The 21,689-nt window shown below is 39.7% G+C and overlaps 1 protein-coding gene across 2 annotated transcripts in view; it reads left to right on the top strand.

The window, feature by feature from the left end:
- The window catches only part of spon1b (spondin 1b), a 126,563-nt gene that overhangs the window by 14,741 nt on the left and 90,133 nt on the right, over nucleotides 1-21,689 (top strand). For both annotated transcript variants that reach the window (XM_017474499.2, XM_017474498.3), the window contains exons 3-5: nucleotides 98-231; nucleotides 17,433-17,506; nucleotides 17,719-17,835. In XM_017474499.2, coding sequence (XP_017329988.1) covers nucleotides 98-231; nucleotides 17,433-17,506; nucleotides 17,719-17,835 — 325 coding nt within the window. The remainder of the gene's footprint in view (nucleotides 1-97; nucleotides 232-17,432; nucleotides 17,507-17,718; nucleotides 17,836-21,689) is intronic.

A 21,689-nucleotide genomic window follows, 5' to 3' on the forward strand; every position in this document is an offset into this window, starting at 1 on the left:
ATCTGGAGAACATTTCAGTTTTTAATGAACGTGCATGCAGAAATTATTTTATGACATATAGGACTAAACTTTGCTAAAGTATATCTCTGTCCTACAGATCATAGATAAAGAAGACTCTCAGTTCATGACCAACTGCCCACCTGCCGTCACAGAGAGCATTCCCCGGAGACGCACACGGATCCAGGTGTTCTGGACAGCGCCCCCTTCAGGCAGCGGCTGCGTGATACTCAAGTACGTGCTCAATTTCTCGCATTTTGGAGCTTTTAACTGTGATCGATAGACTCAGATCTGCAGATTATGACGTGACCTAACCAGATTTCTGAGGTGATGCACCTGATTTCAAGTGTAATTAGGCTGCATTCTGCGTGAAAACCTTGCATGTTCTGTACGGCTGCAACTAACGATTATTTCGATAACCGATTAGTCTGTCGATTATTTCTTCGATTAATCGATTAGTTGGATTAAAAGGCCAATTTTTATTTTCTGTATTTCTATCTCGAGAAAAAAACGTTATTTCACAGTCTGCTCAGTGTTGTCTTTCAAACATTGTGCAAATTGAAGACTATGAAAAAGGTATTAAATGTATTTATGTGGGCTATGCTATATTTGAATAATCCTGCTATACAGGATTTTTTTTTAAATATTAGCATTATATTTTGAACGGATTGTTTTTTGTTTGGGGTAATCCACAGTGACATCACAGACCCAACTAATCGATAATGAAATTTGTTGTTGATTATTTAACTTATTGATTATTATTGATTAGTTGTTCCAGTCCTAATATTAAGTATGCAATTGGTTTGCAAGCATTTTGGAACTCTGCAAATTTTTTTTAAAAGAAATGGAAAGTGCAGTTAATTAAATATTCTGTAATATACATATATATATATATATATATATATATATATATATATATATATACACACACACACATTTTTTTATATAATTTTTTTCAGTGTCTTTATTTAGTAAGAGCTTCATTTATAAATACATTACTTTTTTTTACCGGACCTCTTCCTCTTCCTTATCATGAGCCTTCGGCAGCTTTGTGGATGACCATTGGTTATTTGTAGCTGATGTTAAACTGCAATTTGTGTTTCATGCAGAGGGCATTTAATGAAATGAACTATAATTTCATGTGCACCGTGAGTGTATTTTGTGGTCTCCTGATGTGCGTACATGTAGCCCTCAGTATGGGCTGATGGATGGTTGAAGGGAAGTACATGAGTGCTAGATTATTATATTTCAATATGTGTAATGAAACAGAAGAAAACCACAGATGAATGATCTAAATGTGGAGAATTGATGAAAGTAAATGCATAATTGAACTAATTACATGCATTTTGGAAAACAAACACATTCAAGAGTGTTTGAGAGAAACCCAGTTAAGACTCATTAGTTCCTTTTATCCTGAGATTAGTAATGCAGATTTCTCGGTGTAAAATTAACCAGAAACAAACCTGTCCTTGCTTTCATGGTTTAAACATGTTATGTCTTCTTAAAGTAGTGACAAATAACAGACTTACCATCAGATTTTTCAGAATTCTATTTTACTATATACCCCAAATACACCTCAAAGCTATGTAGGAGATATTTTAGTTGGGATAAAGGAAACTGTCTGGGTTACGCATGAAACCCTGTTCCCTGAGAAGGAGACGAGACGTTGCGTTTACCATAACACTATGGGGAGCGCCTCTCGCGCGTGACTGGCATCTGAAGCTTGTGTAAAATCATGCCTATTTATAGGCCTGCCATGATCAGGTGACATGGCAATTAAGCGCGTCACGTGATATAAATACGGCACCTCTGAACTGCGCCATCAGCCTCTATTATCTGAAGCGAAGACGCAATTCACAGGCCTGCCCTGGTATGACAAAGCTATACAACATCTTATTCCCTTCTCAGGGAACAGGGTTACATGTGTAACGCAGACGTTCCCTTTCAAAGGGAACTTTGACGTTGCGTTTAGCATAACACTATGGGAACGAGAATACCCACTCTGTCATACCGAGAGTACGGCCTGTTCAAAAAGACCCAATCCCTCGGGTCACTGCAAGACACTCGAGCCCGGGGTGGAATGAATGTCCAGGCTGTAATAATGAATGCATCACCTCTACTGTCACCGCCAAAGCAGACCAGCAGCTGTTCCAACTTATTCCATTGGGCGGAGCGGTGGACGTAAGTACAGAGAGCCCTTACTGGACACAGCAGATGCATTCTCTCTTGTTCCGGTGTGGGGAATGGAGGAGGGCAGAAAGCCTGCAACAACACAGGGTGGGCAACCGATGTAGGCACCTTAGGAATATAATCCGGCATAGGATACAGGAAGGCCTTGGCTTATCCAGGGGCAAAGTCAAGGCATGAAGGGGCAACAGAGAGAGCTTGTAGATCTCCTACTCGCTTGAGAGATGTCAGGGCCAGCAGAAGAGCTACCTTTAGAGTCAGAAACTTCTAGGAGGCTGACTCTAAGGGCTCAAATGGGGTCCCTGACAGACCTTCCAGGACCACAGAAAGGTCCCAGGAAGGTATGCGCGGCCTGCAGATGGGCCTCAGCCGCCTGGCACCATACATGAACCTTGAAGTTAGAGGATGTTGCCCCACAGAGGCTCTATCAACAGGGGCATGGCTGGCCGAAATGGCGGCCACGTAAATCCTGATTGTAGAAGGAGCCCACCCTGCTGAGAAATGTTCTTGTAAGAACTCCAGGACTGTACTTATTGCGCAGTTCACTGGGTCTAGCTGACGTTCCTCACACCACAAGACAAAAAGCTGCCACTTGAGTGCATACAATTTCCTTGTGGATGGTGCGCTAGCATTTAACATGGTCTCTACAATCTCAGTTGTGAGACCAGAATCTATGAGCTGGTGCCTCTCAGGGGCCAGACCCACAGTTTCCATGGTTCTGGCCGAGGGTGATAAATCAGCCCTCCGGCTTCAGACAGTAGATCCACTCTAAGGGCTCAAATGGGGCACGTGACAGACCTTCCAGGACCACTGAAGGTCCCAGGAAGGTATGCGCGGCCTGCAGATGGGCCTCAGCCACCTGACACTTCGCATAAACCTCGAAGTTAGAGGATGTTGCCCCACAGAGGATCCATAAACAGGGGCGTGGCTGGCTGAAATGGCGGCCACGTAAACCCTGATTGTAGAAAGATCCTACCCCGCTGAGAAGTGTTCTTGTAAGAACGCCAGGACTGTAGCTATTGTGCAGTTCACTGGGTCTACAATGGATCCCTGCAGATGGGAATCTCCCAAGGAGTGCCATCTAGCAGGGATATTATCTCTCAGAACCATATTCGAGCTGGCCAATAAGGTGCTACTAGCAGCAGACATAGACTGTCTTGGCGAACCCTCGCTAGAACTTGTGGAAGCAGAGCGATGGGCGGAATGTGACTTCGGCCACACGTGCACCATGGCGTCCAGACCTAATTGTGCAGGAGGAGTGAGGGCGAACCACAGCAGGTCATGTGTTGTCTCCTCTGAGGCGAACACATGCAGTCCCGCTTGGCCAAACCTCGCCATATGGACTCCACCACTTGTGGATGTTGCCACCAATTGCTGGGCCTCAGCCCCTGCATCAACAGGATGTCTGCCCCCATATTCCCAGAATGTACATCGCACTCACTGACAAACTTTCCTTCTGCCCAGAGAAGAATTAGTTGCACCTGCCTGAACAGGGGACACGGACATAATCCTCCCTGGTGGTCAATATATGAGACCACTGGTGTGTTGTCTGTAAACACATGGTGACCTCTCAATTGAGGAAGAAGGAATTTTAGTACTAGAAATGTGGCCCACATTTCTAGGAAATTTATATGCTGCTCCAGATGAGGGCCGCACCAGCGACCGTGAGCTGGACAGCTGTCTAAGACCGCGCTCCAGCCCGTGAGGGAGGTGTCTGTCATTACTGTCTTGCGCTAAGGAGACACCCCTAGAGCGTGACCCAAGGCTAGAAACCGGGGACACTCAAATACTCAGAGCACGTAGGCATCGCCGCGTGACACTGATTATTCTCTGAGCTTTTGTCCTTGGACGAAACCCCCAACTTCTCAGCCACCACTGAACGGTCTCCTGTGCAATAGGCCCATAAGCGCCAATAGTCTCCCAAGATCCAGCTTTATCTTGCTCAGTGTTGATAGGATTGACCCTACACATAGAAACGCCCTCATCGTAGTAGAATCCTTATAATCCCTAGAAAAGTTGTCCACTGCACTGGGGAAAGCATACTTTTCTGAGGTTCACCCTGAGCCCCAAGCTCAGAGAACATCTCGATGTTGAACCGCCGGTTCCCTGGATCATACTAGAATTAACGAGTCGTCCAGGTAGTTTAGTACACGGATGCCCTGGAGTCACAATGGAGCCAGAGTCACATCCATGCACTTTGTGAAGGTGCGAGGGGATAAATCTAGCGATATTTATATGTGGAAATATGCATCTTCTAGATCTATCGTCACAAACCAGTCCTTAAACTGAATTTGTGGAACGATAAGTTTGGACATCAGCATCTTGAACCTGTATGTCCGAAGAGTACAGTTCAGATGACGCAGATCTAAAATTGGCCGCATACTCCTATTTTTTGTGGACCAGGAAATATGTCGTCATATGTCGAGCTCACTCAGCAGGTCTGCTTGGTAGACCTGCAACACTGTCATTGTCTGCAGTGACCCACACGCAAGACTACTACTGCATAGGCCTTGCCCACCAATGCCACGGTGGCCTTACACAGTGGCTTGGATGGCAAAGCTGGCCCCCCTAACTGCCTGCCGTCGATGGAGAGAGGTAGCTCGCAAGCGCCTCCTCCACCTTCAGCATAGCTAAATAGCCATGCCATTCATTCCCCACAATGGCCGAATAATCCAACATTGTGGGGTTATAAATATGGCTTATGCATGGATTTCCTCCAGAAGCCTGATATTTTGTCATGTAATTCTGGAAGAAAGGGGAGTTTCTGCAGTGTGAGGGATTTACTTTCACTGGGGAGAAAAAGGCTCACCCAGCCTTAGTAATCACTTCAAGCAGCTCTTAATATGCTACACTCAGTTTTTAGCGCATCCTTCTGGCTCCTCGGAGTCAGAGAGGAATTATTACTATTATTTTTGTGTGCGTGTGGTTTTTTTCCCCCTTTGGCTTTCCATAGTGGAAGGAGGAGTCGCAACGCGAGCTCCAAAATCCAGCGGAGAGCCGAACCCGGAAGACAGAGCAAGAGATAGAGCAGCTCTCGTCTCCGGCTCCTCTTCCGGATCCATAAGAGATCCCCCGAACCTGAGACGGCTAGCTGCCTCGGCAGTGGCCGGCCAAGATCCGAGAGACTCTGAAACCCAACTCGCTTCGGCTTCCGAGAAGAGCGCGAGTTGCGAGCCGAGCTGCTTAATGTAGGCATTACCATGCGCAGCCTCTCGAGGCTGCCATCACATGCTACATCCCTAGACACTTCACCCAGAAAGCGTGCACTAGTCCCCGTGATGAAACGGGAGCAAGCCGTAACACACTTCCTGAATTCTCTCGCTCATATTTTCCTCTCTCGCTCATTCCTTTTTTTTCTTCTCTTTTTTTTTAAAGGGATAAAAAAGTTCTGAGATTTTGAGAAAAGATAGCGAGGAAATTAAGCATCTTTTTATTTCTTTACACAAACAACTGACATGCAGTCTTTCACTGAAGATAATAAAGGCTGATGGCACAGTTCACAGGTGCCATATTTATATCACGTGACGCGCTTAATTGCCACATCACCTGATCATGGCAGACCTATAAATGTCGAAGTTCCCTTTGAAAGGGAACTGCAAAATTGTTATAGGGATACAGTTAGTGAATGTAGAGGTATAAAAAGACCAATGTGTTAGATGAGCCTAATAAAACGGTCAATACGTGTGATATGGTGTGGTGTGATGCAGCCTGATTTGAGTCAAGCTTATCACGTTTAAGTTGATTCTGAAGTTTTTCTATGACAACATGTTCAGAAGTCTTTTATGCTTCTTAATTCACAACAAATTTTCAACGTTTTTTAATGATTTTTGAACGTCATACTTTGTTCAATTTCTATTCAGATTTATATTTACATTATGGAACATCCACAAGGTCCTTTCTGTTATTACTTACACAATATCAGCTTCCATGTCTTGAAGTCAATAAGATGAAAAAATGCAGCTTGTTAGGTTACTGAGAAACAGCAAAGCAAACCGCAAGTCCACCATCCTGAAGACTTTCCCGTGTTACAAAGCGCTGACAGTGGAGACTCCTTTTGTAAATGTTATATTGCATAAACGTCACCTTACAGAAAAAGTCACCACAATAATAAAGATTTCTCATTTTAAAATCTGTTTATTATTAGACTTCCTGTATGTGAGCACTCTCCATACAAGTCTAGAGCCAGTCCGTACAGGATTTCAGAAACTCCGTAAAGGAGTCTTTTTTTGGTGATTGTTGCAGCAAAAAATACTTGATTTTGCTGTGTTTTTTTATCTTCTAAATTTGTGATGCAACTTTAGTTTTTTGTGGGTTTTTCTTTTTTGCAGAAAACTACTTGTTTTCCAGTTGCACGGAATTGTTTTGCACGGTCTTTCGCAGTGATGTTTGTTGGTAAATGAGACATTTTAACTGATGAACTCATGTTCAATGCACATGAATCGAAGAGAGCTTTGGCCGAATGTGTGTTGTGATGACGTGCGTTGTGATGTGTTTGCTTGATTTTGCGTTCATTTATGCGATCGCAAAATAGCGAAATCCTGGAGGGACTGTAGAGCTCAGAGCTGCTGTTATAAAAAAATTAATAAATCAATCAAACAACACCTTCTGACCAGTCATATATAATGAAAAACTTGGCCAAAGGCCGAATACCGAACACGTTTTTTCTCGTTTTTTCCATTTATTTTACCTTTTTTTTTTTCACCATTGCATAAATTAAATAGTCAAAATGTGCTTTTTACTATTTTGTCTTGCTTTTCAAAGAAAAAAATCAATTACAAAAAAATACAATTTCAAAATATTTAACACTGAACATTTTTTTTCATTCCAGCAGGCATAGGCTACCAACAAGGCACAATATAACTTTAAATAAATAAATTAATAAAATAAAAATATTTTTATGTGGTCATCTTTGAATAGCCGATGTCAGGCCTATAACTGACTGCTGAAAGAATGTAACACTCTGTAGCCTACAACAAAAAAGTGCATTGACAAGAGTGCAAAAAATGGTTCTACAGTATTCGGTTCTATACGTCTGATTATATTGGGGATATATACCGCTCGCGTCCCTGTACACCTCGCGGAGTGTTATAGTAGATATAGTATAGTTAGTTGTTAATGTTGTTAATGTTATGTTCCCTTAAATAAACACGTCTTTACCTGCTTCCGTACTCTACTCCCTTACATCTCGCGACGTGACAGAATACTCCGGAACAGAAACAAAACAAACGCATGTGTCCACAGTAAACAATGTCACGGTTGTCAACATCCGAAGAGCATGCGCTCGTGCACGTAGCTTGTGCATGCGTGCGCCCCCTCATCTCTCCGAGCACGCTGCTGGAAGTGGAGGTCATGAAATTCGCGCGTCTCACTCTGGTTGCTAGGCTATTTGGCGCGTCATCAAACACGTCATTGTTCGGTCAGATTTATTCGGCCTTTTCACTTATTTCGGTTGCCGAACATTCGGTGCATCCCTAGTACATACATATCTATATTTCACTTCAGTGTAATCATTTTCTGCAGTTCTACAAACCGCAAATACACTGTCTTCTTTAATGACGTACTTAAGAAGGTGCAGTTTTAGTTTTAGAAAGTTCTAATTTGCAGAACCCGCTGTTCCAGATGTCTGTTTTAAAGCTTCTGCAGCTTCCTTCTATACAATCCCTTCATCCTTTCATGCTCATATTCATTCATGTAGCTGTCACATAGCAAGCCGTCAGATTAAACCTGAAGAAAAGACGTCTCTGCCAACAAAATTCTGTGTGCCTGGATAACGAGAGGAATTTCAATCTCGTTAAGTATGCATGTATACATTTTCACTCCACCTACCCATTTGAGACATGCACTCTCACTGTTTGTGCATGTGTGTGCGTGTGTGTGTGTGTGTGTGTGTGTGTGTGTGTAAATTCACATCCCTGCTTCACTTTTTTCTCGGTCTCACACACCCTTTTGACCGATTAGCAAATAAGCCAGGTGAGTTTGGCCTTAATGAGATCACACACACACACACACACACACTCTCTCTCTCTCTCCCAATCTCACTCTCACTCTCCAAAATCTCAATAGGAAGCTGAAGAGCGTTGGTGATCATGATTACAGCTTAACACTTGGAAGGAGTGCATGAGCGCACACTGATGCCCGGACAATGAAAATCCTCCATCATGGACATTTACATTATAAGAGCCTTGTCCTCATTCCCCCCCACACAGCCTACACACCTTTCTCGCCGCCCCCCCCACTTCCTCTGTACTGAATATAATGAGCAGCCTTATCCCTGCTCAGCCTCAGCCAGGCCGCTGTCATATTACTCTCCGAGTGTGAATAGGAAATATTTCTCATCTCGATATCTCTCCTGTTTCTGTCCTAGCCCATCGCCATGTATGGTTTTATTCTGGATCCCGCCGAAACATCTGCTGTGGCAGTCAGAAACATCTGCTGTGCTAAGACTTCCGTCACTCCGGCTTGGTGTGGTTCTGGGCGTCGGGCCAGTCGAAAGGCCATGAAACGTGCCTGGCAGCACCACGCAGCTATTAAATATAGGTCCAATTACTTTTGGGAGACGGCCAAGACTTCTCCAGAGTCAATCTGTCAGTAACGGATGCATTTTACAGTAGTGGAGAAAGATGCGTTTTTGGAGGGATTTTGTTTTTATCGCTGCTGTTTGGATACAGTGATAGATTTGATGTTGTGGGCCTTGAATCTTCCTCGCGGTGTGCTTGTGGAATTGTTTTATTCACACTGCCTTTGTATTTCATGGCCTACTTTTCAATTCAGTTTTATTTGTGTAGAGCGTTTAACAATGAACATTGTCACAAAGCAGTTTTACAGAAATATATGAATTCAGGATAGGAATTTTAAATGCATAAATTTATTACTAATGAGCAAGCCAAATGCTACGGTGGCAAGGAAAAACTCCCTGAGATGATGTGAGGCAGAAACCTTGAGAGGAACCAAACTCAAAAGGGAACCCATCCTCATCTGGGTGACAGTAGATAATAATGAGTCTTTATTGGTCACATATACAGTAGAGCACAGTGAAATTGTTTTCTTTGCATTCCCCAGACTGTGAGGAAACTGGGGTCAGAGCACAGGGTCAGCCATGATATGGCACCCCTGGAGCAGAGAGGATTAAGGGCCTTGCTCAAGGGCCCAACAGTGGCAGCTTGCCAGTTCTGGGGCTTGAACCCCCAATCTTCCAATCAATAACTCAGAGCCTTAACCACTAAGCCACCACTGTGTAATTATAGTGCAATTATAAATAATTCCCTTCTATAACTGTGTTCTGCATGGCCAAGAAGTGCAATTGTGTAACCAGGAAATTCATTATAGTTTTAACATGAAGTCTATTTTGTTGAACTTATCAACTGTTCAATAATGGAGACTTAAGTGCAAAAGCATTCATGGCAATTGCACTCCTAACCCATTATAGCAATACTGTTCGTCTCAATTTCAGCCCAAAGCCATCTTCATGATTTTGAAGTGGTACCATCCACAGTAATCTCATGCATCTCTCATGGTACACCTGACATTAAGTAAATATATTTCCTCTCAACTGAAATTAGTTGGAAAAGAAAATGACAGGAAAAATCATTGCGAATGATTTTCACTGCAGAAACTATAGTTAACAGTAAGAAACTAATTTTAAGGCTATAAGAGCCTGTTGCGAACATGCATATGAAGCCAAATAACAAGGGTGAAACTAATAACAATATATTATATATACACTGACCCTTCCTCTTTAAAATCCAGAAAGCATGGTAGGATTGAGATTATTATAAAATTGCAGTACACCTATCACTTTAGTCACTCATACTGGTAGCATTCTTTCTAACAGTTTTAAATGTAAATAAAAATTCAACCCAGAGAATAACTGATTGAGGAAACACCACCTTAAGCTCCACTGGGCAAAAACTGCGCTTCTCGTCATCCCTGCCTGCCCCTCAATCAACCACAACCTAACTGTACAGCTCAGCTCAACCACACTCAAGCCAGGAACCTTGGGGTAACTTTTGATGACAGCTTGACCTTCACAGGACACATTTCAACAACTGCACTGTAGGTTCACTCTGTATAGCATCAAGGAAATCAGACCCTATCACACCGAACAGGCTACGCAACTAATAGTCCAAGCTCTTGTCATCTCAAAACTGGACCACTGCAACACACTACTCTCGGGCCTCACAGCCAGCTCCATCAAACCCCTTCAGATGATTCATAATGCAGCAACATGCCTCGTCTTCAACCAGCCCAAAACAACCCGTGTCACACCCCTCTTCATCTACCTCCACTGGCTTCATGTAGCCGCCCGCATCAAATTCAAGGCCTTGATGCTCACATAAAAGACCTTGTCTGGAACAGCACCCCCCTACCTCAACACTCTCCTTGAGGCTTACATTCCCTCGTGCAACCTGTGATTGATTAATGACCAATGCTTAGTAGTGCCTACTCAGCGAGGCATAAAGTCCCTTTCCAGAACCTTCATACTAACCGTCCCTCAGTGGTGGAATGAACTTACAACCTCAATCCAGACCGCAGAATCTGTCACTATCTTCAAAAAATGGCTAAAGACCCACCTCTTAGCACTTGAGCACTTAACCCCTAAAATGCCAACCCCTACATTATTTAAGAAAAAAACCCAAAACAATTTACTCTGGCTCTTACACCTCTACTCTGCGCACTTTGCTTCTCTAGAACGCAATAAAAAATCTTGTATTGTAGCACTACTTGTATTGTTCTCCGCTTGATAAATCGCTTTGCTTGTATTTCCTCATTTGTAAGTCGCTTTGGATTAAAGCATCTGCTAAATGAATAAATGTAAATGTAAATGTAAAAAACTCCACAAAGGCCAGACAGTGTCAATATTAAAGTGTCAATCTTAGCATAACTTATTAACAGTAGAGCTGTAGTAGTACATGTAGTACTAAGTACATAACTTAACATTTCAGAAATACATTGAGCAAAGCCTCCAAACCCACTCGTGTGTAATTGTTTTTGTAATTCTGCTTAGCACCCAACGTTTACCTCCCACAGGTCGGAGAGGTAGGATTTTCACTGATGCGCAGGAAGCTGCAGTCGTTGAAATGGTCATCAAAAACGATGACATAAAACTTATTGAAGCACATTGCGTCATGTCAGAGTTGTATCAGGAGATATATGAAATGTTTTGATAGTTTTAGTGCATTTTGGGAGTAAAATTAACTTGTGTGCCAAGCTGAAAGTTGGTTATGAGAACTGTGTGAAGAGTTTTGAAAAAGTGGCCTAAGTATTGAGAAATGGGTCCTAGCGATTGTAAAAAAATTGTAATTATGTTAAGTATAAAGAAAGAAATATCAAGAAACAACACCCATGGACTACCTTTTTATACCCGCAAAGAGGTCAAAAATGTTACTACATTTGATATTGACAACTAGGAAGTTGAATGCAAAAAACATATAAACTGGGAATTTGAAACTGTTATTGTAAGAAAACACTGAAAACAATGGCTGAAGTATATATAAACTATGAGTTTATACATTTATGTATGACAATATATGTAAATATTATACAGCTACAACTGGTCATTTTGATAATCAATCAATCTTTCATCTTAATATATTGGATTTTTTCCCGATTAATACAATTTTTTTTTTTTAAGCATTTCAATGAACTAATACTGTTACAGAACTTCTAACTAGGCTTAATTATATAAAAGGTTACTAACTACAATACTACTTGATGAATTTTCTGTGTTAAGAAAATTGAACAAGGTAGCTGCTGTAACAACACACTCCCTCCATACTGTTTTATTACTAAAGTAAGTTAATTCATTCAGATAGCTTCGTTACTTGTGATGAGGTGAAGTGATGTAGTGCATGCCACAGTCATTAGCAGTTATTTTTCTCATAGAATTTTATTGATTTTGTTGATTACTTGTTGTATCCTTAAAATAATATGACTTTTTTATGGATGGTTTTGTTACAGTTTATTGTATAATGTTACTTATAAATGTCACAAATTTTACAGATTTTTAAATGATTTCCAAAGCTTTCCATAGGATTGGGAGGGAATTTATGTAGAATGTCTCCTGGTTTTCAGACTGGTATGATATCACATTCAGTCACTTTGAAGCATAAATTGTCTGAAATTTAAACAAGAGACAAACAGGAAGCTTCTGTTTCCAAATTTCCCAAATTTGAAACAACCTGCACAGCATAAGGTAAACGTGTGTAAAATTTGCCTGGGGTGATTATACTGGCAGTATGAAATATCTGTGATTTTTTCATAGTGGATTCGAGGTGCAACTGTGTAAAGCTGCTCCGGGAAAGAGAAGACATTCTCTTCTTCGTGGTTTAGTTCTAACTACAAAGCAAGATGAAGTACCTTTATCTTCTCAGGGTCTCCAGGAGAATGTGACCTTTTTGTTTTTCAGAAGTTGTGGAAAGTCTAATAGTTGTACTGTAAGTCAAGGTGACTTTATGTGGTAAAATCTCAGACATTTCTGAGACGCTTCATTAGTTCATGTCTGGTCGCCTTGAACTACAACTACTAGATATTCAATATGATTAAACGAAGAACTGTGATCCTTCTTAGCACCCACACCACCTGCAATGTAGTTTCTGATTTGAAAGAGAATAAATCAATTCAAATCTATTTGCAGTTCTTCAGTGGTTACCGTGTATTTGCTCTCAGATACATAATTTTCATAGAAAAATGTAGCTTGTAGGTCAAAACACTTACAGATGTACATCATAAATTCATTAGATAGTCCACCAGGTATGTGAAATCTCAGACCCATGTTTTGGTTGCTGGGAAACCAAACATACTAGACGAAAAAGTGTTATCTAACATATTATTATTCATTAATACGGTGTACTGATGCAGAGTATAGGAAAAGAAAGACAATCTAGTGTATCATGCTTGCAACAAAAAATCCATTGGCAAATATTTTAGCTACAGTCATTGGTTTTCTGTCCTTGGGTCTTACATAAAAGACTCTGGTTGAGTCTAGGGTTAGGGTTAGCCTAACCCTAACCCTAGGAGTGGAAATTGACGTGGTCTTCTGTTTTGGTAGCCCATCTAACTCAATTAACCACTCTTTACCACAATGCTTTTTTTTGTGGGAAAACTACTTGAGCTGACGAAACTGTAATTGCATGAAATTGTTTTGCATGGTCTTTGATGATTGTTGGTAAATGAGACTGCGGTAATTGAAGAATTGACCTGTATCTGCTTTATATATTGTACTGCTGCCACATGATTGGTTTAAAAAAATAAAATAAAAAATGTATAAATCTCAGCAACATGGCATTAATGATATAGTGAAGTAGTGAATAATTTGCATTTTTAAAGCTGTGCAAAACATTTTGCATGTTTGCAATTTGGCTGAAATGTGTGGCACGTTGCAGGATTGTGATTTTTGTTTGATTTTTTTTGTACACATGCCTGAAAATGTTAAAAAAAATATTTTTCTCAAACTTTGAAATGTATTTAATTTTGTCCTAATGACCACATAATACACGGATTTCCATTGAAAGGGAACCTTGTATCATTTTGTATCATCAGAAAACAACAGCAAAGCATTTAACATATTTTTGTTTTGTTTTATTTTTTCTTTCCTGTCAGCAGTGGGAAATATGCAGTTTTGACAGCATTGTCTGTAATTTTAACACTTTTTTAAAAAAATCTGTAGTTTTCAGAATTGAATATATTGTATGATGGAAAATGTCAAAATTTCACCATGTGACGGGGTTTACAAGGCTGACACACAAATGAAAAACCGAATATGCAAATAGCTACAGTGACAGCATGAAATTAACCTAAAGCATAAAATACTGTATTAGTTAAAGCCACGCTGGTATTTGTGAGTCCTTGTAGTCTAGTTATCGAATAACCATTTCAACTCACTCCACATTTCTTCTAACCAGGCACACAAAACATTTTAAAATTTAACACCTCACTTCATTCTTGATATTTGGAGTGTAATCGGAGAATGATGCTAATCCAGATTAAATCCACGTGATAGTCATGTGATTAAAAGCAAATTTGAAACCTAAAACAAATGAACACAACGTACACGGACCATTACACTGAATAAATTTTGATTATCGATTTCAAACTTGCTGAATAAAAAAAAGAAAATCTGTAGAATTTTGGGATTAGAGTCACTTGCTTTACAGATGTGAGCTCTGCTTGTGAAATTGAGGACAAAAGTACAATATTAGAGCCAGATGTGTTAGCTGGATCTACACTCTACAGAAGATGAGAGGAGTTCAAGCTGGCTTGGGTTTGTGTTGAGCGCATGCATTTCTCTCGTACATCAAATAAAAAGCCTTTTTAGCGTGTCAGATTTGACCCTCGGGCCCCCGTTTGGAGAAACCTCCTGTAAGGTGTGATGTGCTGAGCAAGACAGTTTTACGCTAATGTTCTCATAAATTTGCAGTTTCTGCAGTGAGGGACGGTGCTGACGGGGAAATCTGCACAGTACAAGTGAAATCACATGGGGGAATGAGAGGAGAAGAAGTTTAAAATAAATAGCCACCTTTATTAAGAAGGCGGTCACATCATTCAGCGTTAAGAAGTAAAGGCGCATGCTGAATACTGAACATGGTGGAGTCAATACAGGAGAAAAGAAGGAGATCAGACATCGACTGGCTTGTGCACCAATGCCACACAGGCAGATTGAATCGGTTAGCATACGTGAGAAGAAATTGATGAATTAAATATGATGTAAAAAATAACCACAATTGTTTTGTGTACGTTATATATAGATGTAACTATAAATGGGTAAAAAGTATGATGGGTCATACTTTAAGAAAATTAAAATCCAGTAATTGTTGGAAAATTCCTGTGGTATACGAGGAAGTAAACACTTCAGGATGTGCTGTTATTGTGGTAACCATAACACCGCTTTGCATCAGGAATCATGTCACAATGTCGTTGATTATCTTCCTTAAACAACATACTGTATAAGCAAGTGTTTTGTTCTTTTCAAAATGCCATGCACTACCATTTTCAACACCACGACTCATAAGCCTGGTACTTGTCCATTTAGTTTTACCGACGATTTCTCTTCATTTGCATACAAGAATACTTTTTTGTGTGTGAATGTTAAACGAAGTTAAATCAGCTGAGATGAAATCAAAAATGAGCTTGCGCTAATGGCTGAATGCATTTCCAGTATTTTTCAGCACACCCACTATCATTTGTGTAAGTTAAGACTTGGGTGAGTGTGTGTGTGGGGCGGAGTAGTGCAAATGGACAGCTCTCCACAGTATCAGTGTGTTATATCAATTGGCAGCTCCACTGGAACTCAGTAAGGCTTCATTAACATGCGGTGGACATGCTGGAGGTGTGGCGAGGAGGTGTGTGATCCCGTTTCGCTTTAAACTCCTGGGAACCGCTGTTCAAAAGGATCAGGCGATTTCACAGAATTCTTTTAAACTCTGGGTTGTCCAGCAGTCTGCAAGTGTCAGAATGCTCATATTTGTAAGAGGCTCAGGGAAGGTGAACCTTGTTGTGGAAATGGACCTAAAATTGTCTGTTAAACTCTTCTTTAGTAGTGGACAAGACAAGGGAAAAGTAAGTTAAGGATGCATTTCTGATAATAGCTAACAAATGGGCAGGGTGAATGCTTGAACATGCTTCCCCGCATCTTCACAAATTGATGCTCATGCTACGTCACAGTACATCTGAACACTCATAAGAAAGCCATCCTTCTAACCACCGTCTTCCATATATATATGTGCACACAGAGGCTCATGATTGGCTAGTATCGCACTGACTGACAGGGGGAAGAATAACATCAGATAGTCACACAGTGTTCACACAGTGTTCCAGGGATAGGCTCTGACCCTGACCAGAATAAAGGTGTTACTGAGAATGAATTAAGTATTTTCCCAAAAACAAACAAATTTCCCAAATTACAGACTGACTACAGTATAAATTCTACATAAAATTCTACCTAGACACCGCCTAGCAGGTACTGAGATGCACAGAGGCCACACCTCCTATAAAGGTACCGACAGATGCAGAGGCCATGCCTCCTTCACTCAGAGGCCACACCTCCTGAACAGATAGTGACAGGTACAGTGGCCACACCTCATCAACTAAAAGGCACAGGCCACACCTCCTGCACAGTACTGACAGTCACAGAGGCCACACCTCCTACTTTGAAGGGCCAAACCTCCTTCACTGAAAGGCGCAGAGGCCACGCCCCCTACACGGGTACTGACAGGCACGGAGGGAATACTTCCTTCAGTGAGACTGAAAGGCACCAAGGCTACACAGGTACTGTTAGATTCAGAGGCCATGCCGCTACACTGAGACCGGGAGAATAAACCATGACGCATAGTGCCAAGAGAGATTCAGTTGATGTTTCATTAATAATTTAAAAAATGAGCATGTGCCAAATGGAGTTCAGAGATTCAGAGACATCTGCATTGGCTCAGTCCAAATTTCCTCCAAACCTTTCTTTTTCTTTTTACCAATAAAAATAAAAAAAATAAGTCTGTGCAACTGTATAATTAATTATGCTCCCAATGAACTAATCTCCAATTGGTAAGTTATGGCACGACTATTTAATTAGTAAAGAGTAACACTTAGTGATATTTAAGCAACACGTTCCTAAACCCCAGGGTGCACTTTACAAAATATATATAAACACCAAAAAGTAACTCATTTCATAAGAAGCCATTTGGGACACGGAGGTCAGTGGGGACTTGACATTTCTAGACGTGGGAGGTACTGTATGTGGTGATAGCTTTGGGAAAAGAGAAGCGCTTTCACTTGGGTTTTGGTCGCCATTAATCTGAGATAAGGCACAGACACTGATCAGTCTCTAGTGTTTCTGCAGTTATTTATCAGATGTCATTCGAGTATGGAAAAAAATCTCATGCATTTCATGTGCTGAAGTAATATGTGATCATGTGAGAAAATAAAAGGGTGCATTTCACCATCACATTTCAACCGGAAATTGCAAGTAAATTGCAAGTAAATGTGTGACACTTAAGAACTCAAATGTGTACATTTCACATGAGTCATGTGATTATTAGTATAATTATTATTATTACTTGTGTTACTTTACTGTAAGTGTTTTCTAAGATGAGTCAGTTGTGACTTCTAGCTTTATAGTTGTCTGTTTAAACCAAGAAATACAGCATGAATGTTCTCAATGCTTCAGCAAGCATCTGTTCTCAGAACGGAGGCGTTTTGTCTCAGATAAATCTGGAGTAATATGTGAAAGCAGTGTAACCTTTTTTACTCTTTCTTTACAGGGCGAGCGTGGTACAGAGAAAGATAATATCCTTCCAGGATGAGGGCTCTCTCACCAGGAGGCTGTGCGAGAAAGGTAATTACAAAAGTGCGCCTCAGCTTTGCAACTAGAACCTTATAATTACATTTTTTTCTTTGGACAATTCAGTGTAATTTTCCTGGCCCATTGTACCATGTGTGTGCATCTCGTGCAGACTGGCGCAGGGGTGTGTATGTGCACATGTGCTCGGCTGTGTGAGACCTCGTGTCAGCCTGGTCTGTAACTAATCTACAGCTCTTGTTCTGCAGATCGTCTCAGAACCACAGAGAAGCCTCTGCAGGAGTGCTGCGCGTGTGGAACAGCCAAGTACCGTCTCACCTTCTATGGGAACTGGAGTGAGAAAGTGCATCCCAAAGATTATCCCCGTGAGTGTTTCATACACACTTGCAGCGTGATTTTTCATACATTTCGCACAATGTCATTGATGTCAAATAGTAGCATCTGCTTTCTAAGAACTATCTAGCTTAATAGATATATTAGAGTGCAGACGTATGCACGCCCATGGAACTAAATGAAGATGTTAAAAAACTTTACACCAGCAGGACATTTAGTGCATTAGGATTCATAGGTTTTTCTTAAAATAGTTGACTTTTATATCTTAAGGTATTAAGAATGAAAAGAGTCAAGGTTCAAAAGTTTGTGTTTTCCATTCTAAATGTGATAAATTATTTTTTAATACTCTCTATCCCTATAATCTGTATATCCAGTATCCGAAAATTATCTTTACCAAACCCTAGTTACCAAATTCAATAAGCACCATCAGTGGCGTACAAAACATATAGTATGCTGCAACCTATCCACGTCAATGCTTTCAATAGCAGCTTTGATTCTTGCCTTAATATCATCATTGTCTCTCAACAGAGTGTTGTACACACATCTTTGACAACATCTGAAGGAAAGAAATCACAGGGTGCGATGATGAGTAATCTAGGTGGCCGTGTGAAGACGAGAAAACTTGTCAAAACTTGGTTTTCGGAAAAAAAAAAACCATAATGTGTTTCTCTGTACAATGGGACAATCCTAGCATTTCTACACGTCCTGATTGACTTTTTATATTGGATGAAGTTCAAAAACAATTTTCAGACACCTTGTAGTTATATTAGTTTAGATCCTCTTGGTTGTGGTCAGGAGACTTATCAGCCAAAGACTCAGAAAGCAAAATTTTCAAAGAATTTTTTAGATTTGTTTTAGATTATAGTCTTGTTGCAAGACACACCCACATTTTATTATTGTTTTACATATTTCAAAAGTCAATGTTTCATATATATTGTACAAATAGACATAAAGTTTCCTTTTTCCCATTAAAACTGTGGGAGGCACGAACTTTTGCCCTCAACTGTAATAATGTAGACTTACATTATTGATGAAGTATCCTGCATTTGTTAAATTTACTTTTGAGTTTAATAAAATTAACTATAACTTGATAGTTAAAATCAACTATGAATTGATTTTAATATAAACTGTATGTAATTATATATTGATATAGGTAAATAGGACTGTTATATATTTTGAGTAATTTTATAGTACAAAAAATGTATAATCAGAATGAAATAACCAATTTGACTTATGAGATTAAAAAAAACATTATTGTGCACTAATTGTTAAGGCAAACATTAGGTATGAAACTTTCTCTACACATTTTAAATGCATGAATATATTAAATAACTATTAATGAAATATGAATAATTTTATGCTGCCATAGAATGAAGTAACAGCGCTATGAGTTTGTAATGTAAACATGTTACTTTCCTAAGCAGAGAAAATTATCTTATTGTTGTTTTTTATTGTTATTAATCCACTCACAATATTGCTAACCAATATTTAGTTTGAGTTAACTTTTCCTAGGATGTATTTGAAAATCATCCATCTTCAACTCTTCATGCAGGAATAATTCCTAATGACATACATGCTAATGACTAGCTATGCTGTGATGTTTAACAAATTAGTAAAAGAAAAACAGAACACTATGGTCTGTTTAAGGACCATAAAATAATTCAATATGGAACACCAAACACATTAAATGTGCAGTGTTGTGTTGATAAAAGGAACGATAAAAGGACCATTTGTAAAATGGTCAGATTGCTAATAATTAGCAAACATACTTGAAAATTGATGTTATGCACATTTGTTTGTGATTGTAGTATCAAAGCAGACCTTACAGCTATGGTGAAGAGTACTAAATCGTCCCATTTTCAGCATCAAACTAAATATTTGGGGGGAAAAGTCTCAATAGTAAGTGCTTTGTTGTTAACTTTACTAGCTAACTAGCTGCCAACTAGCTAGCATGAAAACGAGAGTGTATGTATGTTCCCCAGACTTATATGGCACATAATGAACACATGGTGATTCAAAGCTGGAGTTAGGCTTCAGTATTAGTGAAAGCTGGGACATGTTCAAACTTAACATTTTGTTATTTTTGTGAATGTTTACTGTGTTTACAGGCTACAGTATGGCATTTCTTCAGTTTTGTGTATACCTTTCACTATTGCTCATGCATGGAGTTGAACCGTACGAATGTAGACTAACATCTATTTTTAGAGCAGCACAAATGATGGTTCAGGGTGTCCAACCTAGTTCATTTTCAAGTTCATACCTTTCATAAATTTCAAATGAGAATGACCGATGGACATTTAAATTAGTCTTTGGTGTAAGTTAATAGGGTCCTGGGAAAATGAGTTCTGACTACATAAAACCTCTGGTAACGTTTACTCAGTGTATGTTAACAGAATATTGAACTGGGGCACATAGGACCCTGGGAAATGGCCCTAAGAATTCTAACTAGCTTGCAGAAAAACAAAGTTACATGTAGATATAGCAGGCTATTAAAGCTATGTAGCATCTTGAAGTATTTTCCTGTTGCTTTTCATAATTCTGTGCATCTTCACGTGCTATTTTAAAGCTGTTTTTTTAGAAGCAAGTGTTATAGAAGCAACGTTAAAGACAAAACATTATTTGTCTCCCATTTTATCATCGAAGGCCTGTTAAAACAGCATTGTAACAGCTCCAGAGCATAAAATGGCTTATTCCTGTGTTCACTAGTAAACAGTGAGCTAATGTGTAATCAAATAATAGCTCATCTCATAATTATGCCTCCCGTATGGGTGATTATGAAGAGAGGAATTGGGAGCTCTGCCTCCCTCCTAGTCATTACAGATATATGTGTGTGTGTGTGTGTGTGTGTGTGTGTGTGTGTGTGTGTGTGTGTGTGTGTGTGTGTGTGTGTGTGTGTGTGTGAGAGAGAAAGCAAGCATACGGTCAGTTGTTTGCTGAGGGACAACAACAAGAGAAAAGGAGACAGTTGAGAGAGGAGAAATCCTGTAGCGAGAACAGGACCACTGACCAGGATATTAGAGATCATTTTGAAAAATCATTATGTAGTGCTAGATATAATCAATATAATCATTTAGGTTGTGTGTGTGTGTGAGTCTGCTGTTCTTGCATATGGACTATCAATTAGTAAAATAATAGCAGCCCTGTTTATTCTAATATTTGTGTGTGTGTGTGTGTGTGTGTGTGTGTGTGTGTGTGTGTGTGTGTGTTTCATTATGGGGAAATATTCTTAACAAGCTTCATCATTATGAGGGGTGTGATATCATAAACATTTATATTAATGCACTTGGTCTGATACTTTATGGTTTCTGTAGTAACAACTCATTCAGATGGACTTGTTTGATGGACGGATTTGAAAAAATCCATAGTTGATATGGAGATGTGTTCTTTTAGGTGTTTATGGAAGGAGTCTCCAACGTTAGTTCTTTGTAACAGTCCACAACATTAAATGTAACAATAAATGGATAAAAAGTACTTTAATGTGTAATATTTTTGTATTAAACACATTCTGGGACATGCAGTTATAGGAAAATAATCTACTTTATGGTGATAGCAGTAACACCGCTTTGCTTTGGGGTGCATGTCACAACTATGTCGTTGATTATTTTCCCTTAACAGCATGACCCTAAGTGCTATATTTCTTACTTAGCGATATATATTAAAACATTAAAATAAAGATCCCATATTTTTAAAGAACAATAATACCAGCTGAAAATCAGGTAAACAATTTTTTACACCCGGTCTTTTTATGATTCTTGCATATCCTAATTTTATATGGTTTAATTACTCAATAATTTAACTGAAAAAACTTTTTTTCTTTTTCTGAAACTCACTAAAACAGATAGAAGGCATCAAAGGACATCAGAGGAGTAAAATGGGGTAAAACATT

The sequence above is a fragment of the Ictalurus punctatus genome, chromosome 8 (assembly GCF_001660625.3).
Source record: "Ictalurus punctatus breed USDA103 chromosome 8, Coco_2.0, whole genome shotgun sequence".
In the NCBI taxonomy this organism is placed as follows: domain Eukaryota; kingdom Metazoa; phylum Chordata; class Actinopteri; order Siluriformes; family Ictaluridae; genus Ictalurus; species Ictalurus punctatus.